Source organism: Octodon degus, unplaced genomic scaffold, assembly GCF_000260255.1.
Source record: "Octodon degus isolate 3935 unplaced genomic scaffold, OctDeg1.0 scaffold00062, whole genome shotgun sequence".
NCBI classification, from domain to species: Eukaryota; Metazoa; Chordata; class Mammalia; order Rodentia; family Octodontidae; genus Octodon; species Octodon degus.
In genome coordinates, this window is record NW_004524638.1 from 12,874,920 (window position 1) to 12,886,972 (window position 12,053).

Below are 12,053 nucleotides of genomic sequence, written 5' to 3' on the forward strand. Positions count from 1 at the left end.
CCCACCCCCAGGTGGGCTGAGTTGGCCACACACACACACACACACACACACACTAAATAAATAAATGTTTAAAAAAAAAAAAAAAAAAAAAAAGGGGAGAGCACTTCTAGACTTCCATGATCACGGCAGCTTTACTCATCTACCCAAATTTTAAAAATCATTGTATCATGTGAAAGAAAGCTAGAACAACACACGGTGTACGCACAACAGACAATTCCAGGAAAGACAAATATACAGTGACAGAAAACCCACTGTTAACAGTCAAGAGTGGAGGGGTGCAAGGCTCTTTCAAAGAGCAGTCACTGGGATGTGGCACTGTAAAGCACTATATAGTGGCCCAAACACACCAAGCTGCACACAGAAGAGTAACTTCCAACACAGTTCATGAAGTCCATCTGCAGCATTCAACATAGTCCATTAAGACATACATAACCCAGGTGGTACCACATAGCACAGCATTTAGATTGCCTGTGGGTGCCAAAAAGTGTATCACTGCCAGCCACAATACATGACCCATAATACCCCGCAATCGGACTTCTAGATAGTGGCCCTACAAAAATGACAACACAGTTCCACAACAGGATTTGTAGAACATATTCACCAACCTAATTCCTAGGTGAGAAATAATCCGAATGTTCATCAGCAGGGGAAAGGTTATCCTGTGACACCTCCACACAAAAAGCCAAAGCAGACAACATGCGCTAAGTGCTCATACTTCCACACGTAACAGTAAGGAAGCCTACCTACAGTGACAAGAATCAGAAAGGAGAGGACGTGAAAACCTTCTGGGATGATGTAAGAGTTCTATATTTTATTTTGGGCAGTGGTTCCATGAGGAGAGATATCGCATAATACATTCATAAGGAATAATTCATCCAAATGCATATAATGTGCAAATGTCTGCAATGGGCTGAGGGCACACAGAGCCTTAGCCCCCAGCGTGCAGGTGTGGAGCTTGTGCTGACACTGGTCCAAACTTTTAAGAACTTAGGAGGACTCTGGGCTGGTGGCTGGGACTCTGGCAGGTTGGGATCAGTGCACTCAACACATGCAGGCTCAGAGCTTTCTTGGCACCAGATCCAACTTTTTAAAAACTTGGGAGGATTCTGAGTGGCAAATGGGATCCTGCTGAATCCGGCCCACAACCACCACTTACACTCAAGCTTTGTTGAGTATCTAGACAGTGGCCACACAAGTAGTGAGAGTCTTTCTGAGACCTACCCAGCTTCTCACTCTAGAGGAAACCTTCCTAGCCCCCACCCCACCACTCTCTCACCACTGCTAAATTGGTGTGATCTCTGGGAGCTTCAAAAATGCCAAAACAAAGGAGCAAAAGAATCTCAATCATCCAGCCCACTAGAACAAATCCAGGAGACAGGAACATGTAAGAACTTGGAAATCACAAACCTGAAATTTCTGAAATGACAGCAACTGAAGTAAAGAAAACAAGTTCATCAGACTATAAAAGAAGATCAGAAATAATCTAACAGGTTGCAGTGGTTGATACATTGTGTCAACGTGGCTAGATGGTCCCCCGAGACACAACTGGTTCCACCCTAGAACTCATGGACTCACCCTGGGGCGTGGATTGATTCCTCCCTAGAGCTGGACCAGGGCTCATCTTAGGGTGTGACTGGTTCCACCTAGGGCACAATGGGCCCGCCCCATAGTGACTCAGCCCAAAGAGACCATATAAAGAGGCTGAAGGAGTCAAGGTTCCACTTCGTTGGAGGAACTTCAGTCTTCACATTCGGCTTGGACTTCAACACCTGGCTTGCAGCGCAGACTCTTTGGCCTCCAGCTTGGATCCTTCACCTTCCGTCGCAGACTCTTCAGCGTCCATCCCAGGTTTCAGTCTTCTGTCACAGACCCATTAGCTTATGGAAAGAGACTTGCACAAGCACTGCAGTGAACTTCAGACCTTGGGACTGAACTCCTCAGTCTGGAGTGTACAGACACCCTCTGCATGCTTCCTCATCTGACTCCACAGCTAACTGTCCTAAGTCAATCTTGTAACACTGTATATCTTGTGTTAATATCTGTTCTTTGTATTATATCTGTTCCTCTAAGTAAAACCCTGACCAATACACAGGTCAAAATAAGAAATTACAATCGTGAAAGAAATGCTTGGCACAGAGCTGGGGAGATGGCTCAGTAGAATAAGTGCTTGTCTGTCAAGTGCAAGGGCCTGTGTTCAATCCCCAGTTCCACCAAAAAAAAAAAAAAAAAAAAAAAAAAAAAAAAAGCAGAAGAAATGCTTGGCACAGCTCAAGAAGTCATAGATTAAAAAAACAGAGAAGAGAAAAATGATGAAAACCCTGAATGAAATTGTCAAACAGAGAGCCAGGAGATTAAGAAACATACTGAAAGCTGGTAAAACCACTTGAATGAAACTGAAGATAGACTTTCAGACCTCGAAGACAGAGGTGTAATAAAAGTGAAATGAAAAATCTCTTAAAATTAAAAAGGAACCAAGAAATAACAATTCAGCAGCTATAAGACAACACAAAGAAAAATAATAATGTTAATGAAACAAGAGACAACACAAATGACATAAAGACTATTTACGACATTACTAGCAGAAGATTTTCCAACATTACAAAAAAATGCATCATACAAATAAGTGAGGCAGATAGAACTTGAAATAGCCACAATCAAAATAAGTCTACACTGACACACATATTAATCAAGCTCTCAGCGACTCAGCAAAAGAAGAGAATATTAAAAGCTGCTACAGAGAAAAGAACAGATGACCTACAATGGAAAGCCCAGGGGGAATCAAGGCAGATTTATCAACATAATCAAATGAAGAAGAGCTTAGAGTAAAATATCACAGGTCCTGAAACAATGTAGCTTTCAACCCAGATTGATGTACCCTGCAAAACTATTGATCAAAATTCAATGGGAAGATAAGATCCTTCCATGACAAAGATCTGAAGCAATTTATGAGCACTAAATCAATACTACAAAGAGTACTGATAGATATTCTAGAAAGATACAGAAACAATCACAGCTTCAAGAACTACAACAGTGAAGAACCACCAAACAGCATGTAATTAAGAAGGAAAAAACTATAAAACCTACAGCAGGAAAGTAACATGACAAAGATAAGCCAATATGTATCAGTTATAACCATCAATGCAAACCGCCTCAATTCACCAATTAAAAGAAACAGACTAGCAGAGTGGATTAAGAAACAGAATCAAACAGTATGCTGCATACAAGAAATACATTTGGGCTGGCCAGATGGCTCAGCAGATTAAAGCGCCTGCTTAGGCAGACACAAGGGCCAGGGGTTCCTTTGCCAGCTGCCAGCCCCGCCCCTGGGGCGTGCTGAGATGGTGACTGAGACTGGCATAGTGGCACGCACCCGTAATCCCAGCGCTTGGGAGGCTGAAAAACAGGAAGGATCACCACAAGTCAGATCTATGTAGTGAGATTTTGTAGTCCCTGTATTAAATACATTAAAAAGAAACAGATTTAACTCAAAAGGAAATTCAGACTGAAAGTTAAAGGATGGAAAACAATTCTCCATGCCAAAGGAAACCAGAAAAAAGCAGGGGTAGCTATCCCTGCCATTGCCAGCAATTATCCTGGTTGCCGACAATATCAACTTCAAACCAAAACTCATTCAGAGATAAAGAAGGTCACTTCATACTTAAGGGAAAACTGCAAGAGGAAACGATAACAATTATAAATATATATGCAGGGGTAGGCTATTTCTCAGTGCAGCTGTGGCTCAGGGCTCAGGGGACCTGGACCTTTTGTCTCGAGCGGCTGTGGGGAGGCCCCAGAATGACGAGGCTGGTGGCCTTCCCCAGCTAGCTCAGTCCCAGCCTCCTCTCCCTGGGGTGGGGGCTGCCCCCTGGGCTGGGCTTCGCCCTAGGTGTAGCCACCCCACCCTAAGTCCACATTGCCGGGTCAGGCCCAGCCAGCCAGGCCCAAAGGGAGGAACCGCAGGGCCTGGAACCTCGGGCCTCGGGCATCCTAATGCAGCGTGGTCACCTCCAAAGTCCCTGCTCTGCTACCCTGCGCTTCAGACCCGAGGCCGCCCTTCGCCCCTCAGGCCGACATCATGAAGATCAAGGATGCCAAGAAGTCATCTTTCCCTTGGTTTGGCGTGGACATTGGAGGAACTCTAGTAAAGCTCTCATACTTAGAACCCATCGCTATCACAGCAGAGGAAGAACAAGAGGAAGTTGAGAGCTTAAAAAGTATTCCAAAATATTTGACTTCTAATGTAGCATATGGATCTGTTGGCATTCGGGACGTACACCTTGAACTGAAGGATTTAACACTTTTTGGTCGAAGAGGGAACTTGCACTTTATAAGATTTCCAACCCAGGACTTGCCTTTTATCCAAATGGGAAGAGATAAAATCTTCTCAACGATACACATGGTGCTATGTGCTACAGGAGGTGGTGCTTACAAGTTTGAAAAAGATTTCCGTACAATTGGAAACCTCCACCTGCACAAACTGGATGAACTGGACTGCTTTGTAAGGGGCTTGCCATATACAGATTTGGTCAGTTTCAATGGAAAAGCAGGGTGCTATTATTTTGCTAATGCCTCAGAACCTGAGCAATGCCAAAAGATGCCTTTTAACCTAGATGATCCCTATCTAATGCTGGTAGTGAACACTGGCTCAGGCATCAGTATTTTAGCAGTCCATTCCAAAGACAACTATAAACGAGTAACAGGGCAAGCCTTGGAGTGGGTACTTTTCTGGGTTTATGCAGTTTATTGACTGGCTGTGAAAGTTTTGAAGAAGCCCTTGAAATGGCATCCAAAGCTGGTCAGAGATATTTATGGAGGCGACTATGAAAGTTTGGTCTGCCAAGTTGGGCTGTAGCATCTAGTTTTGGAAATATGATTTATAAAGAGAAGCAAGAATCTGTTAGTAAAGAAGACCTGGCAAGAGCTACTTTAGTTACAATCACCAACAACATTGGTTCTGTGGTACGAATGTGTGCTGTAAATGGGAAAATAAATAGAGTTGTCTTTGTTGGAAACTTTTTATAGGTCAATACTCTCTCAATGAAACTTTTGGCACATGCACTGGATCACTGGTCAAAAGGTGTACTTTGGAGCAGTTGGTGCTCTTCTTGGGCTGCCAAATTTCAGCTTAAGTATCAGATATCTCTGTTAATGTCATAAGAGGGGCTGAGACTGGAGACATTTATCACTGCACTGTTTGTCACTGGGAACCAAAGGATAAAGGTAGCATTATTCTTGTTGTTTTCAAATGTCAAGATGGTAAGCTCATGAGTATTGATTGGACTACTAGAAATGAGAACTATGTAACATGTGAAGTGTTTCTCATTGAAATGTTTTCCTTTTGTATACAGCCAGTGTTAAGTCTCCAAGTATAGTCTATCCTCTGATTATGAAGCTTTTTCTCAAAAAGATTTATTGTGCATTTTATGTAGCCAACATTGCAGTACTGTATATTCAATCAAATCTTAAAAGTATAAGAAATGCTTTACTTATGAAAAATAATTGATTTTGAGTATCTGTTACAAGTTTGTTTTATGTGCATTTTGGTCACTTGTGAGCAGACAGAAACATATTCCGTATCAAAATTTATTGTAATAGCAATCAGAAATGATCGTTTTATGTGATTTCAGAAATGTGAAGGAGGGCTGGTGAGATGGCCCAGTGGTCTAAAGCACCTACTTAGAACAAGCTAAGCCAAGCAAAGCAGAGGGACCACGGTTCAATCCCCCAGCACCACATGCCAGCCCGCCCCGCCCCCTGGTGGGCTGAGCTGGCCACACACACACACACATAAATAAATAAAATTTAAAAAAAAAAAAGAAATGTGAAGAAGTTATTGCAGTTTTTCTAACATACCTCCTCAGAAAAGCATGTTTATATCTTTCCCTAGAAATATAACTTCTCTCAAATGCACAATTTAACTGAACATAATAACTAAAATATTTTTTTTAATTTATTTATTTATTTGTGTGTGTGTGTGTGTGTGGCCAGCTCAGCCCACCAGGGGGCGGGGCTGGCTAGCATGTGGTGCTGGGGATTGAACCACGGTCCCTGTGCTTTGCTAAGCTTGTTCTAAGTAGGTGCTTTAGACCACTGAGCCATCTCACCAGCCCCATAATAACTAAAATATTATTGGTGAATGTCAGCCTGAATTTTAAAAAGGCTAGAAAACGCTGTAACAGTACACTTTCTGTATTTTGTGAACTGATTAACGTGTTAAAAGGCTTAATACTTTTAAATTGCAGGTTTAATTATTTTGGAGTTTGTATAAGATTCTTGGACTATCCAAATGGAATATGGTTTGTATGAATTGACATTTCTCAGGTCTCAATTTACACATTTCTTCGTGTTAATTAAATCTGAACCCTGAAAGCTAAAGGCTTATTCTTTGAACAGCAGCAACAGAATCACATCTGTTCTAAATGGATGTTTTGAAACTTTGTAGGAGTCTGAAGCAGTGTAAACAGATTAAAAAGGATCAGTGTTTCATATATTCTAGTAATAAAAGCATTATAGTTCAAAAATTTGTAAAAAAAGTAAATATATATGCACCCAATATAGGGGCACCGAGCTACGTAAAACAAATTTTAACAGACATGAAAAATCAAATGAATGGGGCCGGGGAGATGGCTTATGGGGCCAGGGAGAAGGCTCAGTGGAATAAGTGCTTCCCTGGCAAGTGCAAGGGCCTGAGTTCAATCCCCGGTGCCGCAAAAAAAAAAAGAGAGAAAAATCAAATGAGCAATGACACAATTGTAATGAGGAATTTTAATATGCCACTGTCATAAAGAGATAGATCACTTACGCAAAAAAATCAGCAAATAAATAACAGAACTAAACCAAAATTGTGAAGAAATGCACTGAGTAAACCTGTACCGAATGTTTCACCCAGCGACAAAAGAACACACGTTCTTCTCTGGTGCACACGGGATGTTCACCAAAACAGACCATATACTAGTGCACAAAGCATACTTAAGTACATGCAAAGAAAATGAAATTATGGGCTGGTGAGATGGCTCAGTGGTCTAAAGCATCTACTTGGAACAAGCTTGGCAAAGCACAGGGACTGCGGTTCAATCCCCCAGCACCACATGCCAGCCAGCCCCGCCCCCTGGTGGGCTGAGCTGGCCACACACAGAAAAAATAAATAAATAAATAAATAAATGTCTTTAAAAAAAAAAAAAAGAAAGAAAATGAAATTATACCATGCAGACTGTCTGAAAAGAGTGCAATGAAACTAGAAATTGATGAAAAAAGAAACCACAAAAACAACGCGAACACATTGAAATTAAATAATGGGCTGGTGAGATGGCTCAGTGGTCTAAAGCACCTACTTAGAACAAGCTAAGCCAAGCAAAGCAGAGGGACCGCGGTTCAATCCCCCAGCACCACATGCCAGCCAGCCCTGCCCCCTGGTGGGCTAAGCTGGTCACACACACACTAAATAAATAAATAAATAAATATTTTAATAAAAAGAAATTAAATAACAACCTCCTATACAACCAGTGTGTCACAGAGGAACTTGAAGAAGAAATTAAAAAATATTTACAATCAAAGGAAAATGCAGATACAACTTACTGGAACCTGTGGGATACAATGAAAGCTGTCGTAGGGAAATTTAGAGTGGTAAATTCGCATATTTGGAATACAGAATAATACCAAATAAATGATCTGACGCTGTACCTCAAGATCCTAGAAAACGAACAGCAAATCAAGCCCATGGCTCAAAGAAGGCAGGAAATTATAAAGATCAGAGCAGAAATTAATGCAAAGGAGATGAAGAAAAGCACAATACAAAAAATAAATGAATCGAGCCAGTGAGATAGCACAGCAGTCTAAAGTGCCTGCTTAGGCAAGCTTAGGTAAGCACTCAAGGACCACAGTTTGATTCAAGGCACCACATGCCATGCCAGCCCCGCCCTCAGAGCAGGCTGAGCCAGCCGGAAAAAAAGGAGTGATCCTTTGGCTGGCTGGCCAGATAGCTCAGCGGATTTAAGCAACTGCTTAGGCAGAGCACAGGGCCTGGGTTCCATCAGTTGTGTGCCATGCCAGTCCCACCCCGAGACAACTGAACATGGTGGCACACATCTGTAACCCCAGCACATGGAAGGCTGAAAACAGGAGAATCATTATAAGTCCAATCTACATAGTGAGACCCTGTAGACCCTGTATTAAATACATGAAAAAAAAAAGAATGAATCAGAGTGAAAGTATAAACAAAACTGATAAACTCTTAGCCAAGCTTATCAAAAACAGGAAAGAGGGCTGGACCTCCTGCTACCTCGTGTAAAGATGCTACCCTTCCCTTTGTTCTGGGCAACACGGCCTCTGCAGAGATGTGGTCAGCTGGCCAAGATGGCTACTCAGGCCCAGCACAGGAAGGCAGCCCAGATTCGGACTGGAGAGGCAACTCAGGGCTGGACTGGCCAAGAGAGTCTCTCCGACAGTGACCCTGAGATGTGGGAGCTGCTACAGAAAGAGAAGGACAGGCAGTGCCGCGGCCTGGAGCTCACTGCCTCAGAGAACTTCTGCAGCCGAGCTGCGCTGGAGGCCCTGGGGTCCTGTCTGAACAACAAGTACTCGGAGGGTTATCCTGGCAAGAGATACTATGGAGGAGCAGAGGTAGTGGATGAAATCGAGCTGCTATGCCAGCGCCGTGCCTTGGAAGCCTTTGACCTAGATCCTACACAGTGGGGAGTCAATGTCCAGCCCTATTCGGGGTCTCCAGCCAACCTGGCTGCCTACACAGCCCTTCTGCAACCTCATGACCGAATCATGGGGCTGGACCTGCCCGATGGGGGCCATCTCACCCATGGCTACATGTCTGATGTCAAGCGGATCTCTGCCACATCCATCTTCTTCGAGTCTATGCCCTACAAGCTCAATCCCCAAACTGGCCTCATAGACTATGACCAGCTGGCACTGACGGCTCGACTTTTCCGACCACGGCTCATAATAGCTGGTACCAGTGCTTATGCTCGCCTCATTGACTACGCCCGCATGAGAGAGGTTGGTAGGGGGCTGCTATGCTGGGCACTGCCCTGGGGGTGGAGGCTGGAGGCAGCCTCCTCGGTGTGCCTGTCTGGGCCTTACCCAAGCTGAGACCTACCTGTTTACCTGTCCAGGTTTGTGATGAGGTCAAGGCACACCTGCTGGCAGACATGGCCTACATCAGTGGCTTGGTGGCCGCCAAGGTGATTCCTTCACCTTTCCAGTATGCAGATATCGTCACCACTACCACTCACAAGACACTTCGAGGGGCCAGGTCAGGACTCATCTTCTATCGGAAAGGGGTACAGGCTGTGGACCCCAAGACTGGCCAGGAGATCCCTTACACATTTGAGGACCGAATCAACTTTGCTGTGTTCCCCTCCCTGCAGGGGGGCCCTCACAACCATGCCATTGCTGCGGTAGCTGTGGCTCTCAAGCAGGCCTCTACACCCATGTTCCGGGAGTACTCCCTGCAGGTTTTGAAGAATGCTCGGGCCATGGCTGACGCCCTCCTAGGTCGAGGCTACTCACTGGTGTCTAGTGGCACTGACAACCACCTGGTGCTCGTCGATCTGCGGCCCAAGGGCTTGGATGGAGCTCGGGCTGAGCGAGTCCTGGAGCTTGTGTCCATCACTGCTAACAAGAACACCTGTCCTGGAGACCGAAGTGCCATTACCCCTGGGGGCCTGTGGCTCGGGGCCCCAGCCTTGACCTCTCGACAGTTCCGTGAGGATGACTTCCGGAGAGTTGTGGACTTTATTGATGAAGGGGTCAACATTGGATTGGAGGTGAAGCGCAAGACTGCCAAGCTCCAGGATTTCAAGTCCTTCCTGCTCAAGGATCCAGAAACAATCCAGAGTCTGACCAACCTCAGGCAGCGGGTGGAGCAGTTTGCCAGGGCCTTCCCTATGCCTGGTTTTCATGAACGCTGAAGGCACCTGGGGTTGAGGCCTGTGGCCTCTGCTTCACCCCCCTGGTCTGCTGGAAGAGAACACCACTTACCTATTTTTTGATGGAGGAGGAAAGTCCACCTAGCCAGACCATTTAGGGCAAGAGCGAAGTACAGTCTCTCTTCCCAGAAATTAGAGCTTTCTTTTTTTTGTAATCAGATTTAGAAGAACCCTCCTCCCCCAGCTTTCTGCCTTCTCTGCCATTATCTCAGTGTTACTTTGGCTCTTTCTTGGGGAGGGGGTTTATCCTGCTGAGCCAGAGAAAGGGGTGGGCAGGCACCCTCCTTCCTGTTTTTATCTAATAAAATGCTAACCTGCAAAAAAAAAAAAAAAAACAGGAAAGAAAAAACCCAAATTAATGCAATAAGGAATGAAAAAGCAGTATTACTACAAACCCTAGAGAAATTTGTAAGATCATCAATACCTACTTTCAAAATCTTCACTCTCACAGGATGGAAAACAGAAGAAATGGACAGTTTCCTAGATACATATGAAATGCCAAAGCTGAATCAAGAAGATATACAAACTGAATAAGCCAGGAACAAGAAATGAAATTGAAAATTTAATTCAAAACCTAGAGGAAAACCAAAGAAAAGCCCAGATTCTGATGGATTCACAGCTGAATACTACAAGAAATTTAGAGATTTAATGCCAACTTTTCTGAAACTCTTCAATGAAACTGAAAATAAACCAATTCTCTCAAACTTACTCGTAGAGGCAAGTATTACTCTGATTCCAAAAACTAGAGAAAGATCCAATTAAAAAAGACAATTATAAGTCAATCTCTCTAACAAATATAAATGCAAAAATCCTCAATAAAATACTAGCAAACAGAATGCCACAAATCATTAAGAAGATCATACATCACTACCAAGTTGGATTTATCCCAGGAATGTACAGATGGTTCAACATATGCAAATGCACACATGTAATACACCATATCAATAGAGCCAAGAAAAAAAAAATGATCATTCAATACATACAGAAAAAGCTTTTGACAAAGTCCAACACTCATTCATGATCAAAACCCAACAGGAAATCAGTATAAATGGTGTGGCAGTTGATAACATTGTGTCAACTTGAGGAGCCAGAACTTACCTGGCTTGGCTCAGGGACTCTATGCCCTAGAGCATGGAGGCCCCACTGTAGAGTAACTCAGCACTTAAAGGGCATATAAAAGGGGTGAAGAAAACATCTGTTGGCCATTTCCTTCGAGGAACTTGATAATTGCAGCCATGCCACTCCAGAGCTCAGATCTTTGCAGCAACTGCTGCCACTTCCTTGAAGGAGCTCCAGTCTTGGCAGTTGGTGTAGGAAGAAGAGACAGGCTTGATAGACATCACAAATGCTGCTTCTCCTCTGTTCTTCATTGTTTTCTGGCACCATGAATTGCTCCCATCAGCCATGGAGCCAGCAAAGTATGGACTGAAACCTCTACTATGAGCTAAATAAACCTTTCCTTTCTTAACTTTGGTTGTATTTTGTCACAGCAACTCTTGTCCCAGCAAGGAGAGAAAAAGTAACTCAGAGAGATGGTCTATATATCTCAACCTGATAAAAATCCATCTATGACAAACTACAGCCAACCTCATACTAAATGGACAAAAACTGAAAGCCCCTTCACTTTACTATCAGGAACAAAACAAGGATGTCCACTGTCTCCACTCCTATTCAAAATAGATCTGGAAACATTAGCCAGAGCAATTAAAGGAGACAAAAGGAATAAGGATTGGAAAAGATGAAGTGAAATTATCATTATCTGCAAATGACATGATGCTCTACATAGAAGAGCCCCAAAACCCCTAGAGTCCTATAGATTTAATAACCAAATTCAATAATGTAGCAGAATACAAAGTCAATACTCAAAAATCATTAGCATTTTTGTACACAAACAATGAACGCACTGAGAGAGAAATTAGGGAAACCACACCTTTCACAGTAACACCCAAAAAAATACTTACGAATCTTACAAAGGAAGTAAAAGATTTATACAGTGAAAATGATGGTACTCTGAGAATAGAGACTGAAAAGGATTTGAGAAAATGGAATGATATTCCTTGCTCCTGGATAGGAAGAACACTTTTTTTAAAAAAAATATTTATTTATTTTTATTTA

General features: G+C 43.3%; 2 protein-coding genes and 1 pseudogene across 3 annotated transcripts in view; 2 read left to right on the forward strand and 1 right to left on the reverse strand.

The window, feature by feature from the left end:
- Fam168b (family with sequence similarity 168 member B) overlaps positions 1-12,053 on the reverse strand; it is a 48,985-nt gene that overhangs the window by 4,283 nt on the left and 32,649 nt on the right. The window lies entirely within an intron of this gene.
- Positions 4,076-5,157, forward strand: LOC105742612 (annotated as a pseudogene).
- On the forward strand, positions 8,291-10,256 carry LOC101589954 (serine hydroxymethyltransferase, mitochondrial). Its single transcript, XM_004634447.2, has 2 exons — positions 8,291-9,006; positions 9,123-10,256. The coding sequence occupies exons 1-2, from the start codon at positions 8,353-8,355 to the stop codon at positions 9,918-9,920; spliced, it is 1,452 nt and encodes a 483-aa protein (XP_004634504.2). The 5' UTR covers positions 8,291-8,352; the 3' UTR covers positions 9,921-10,256.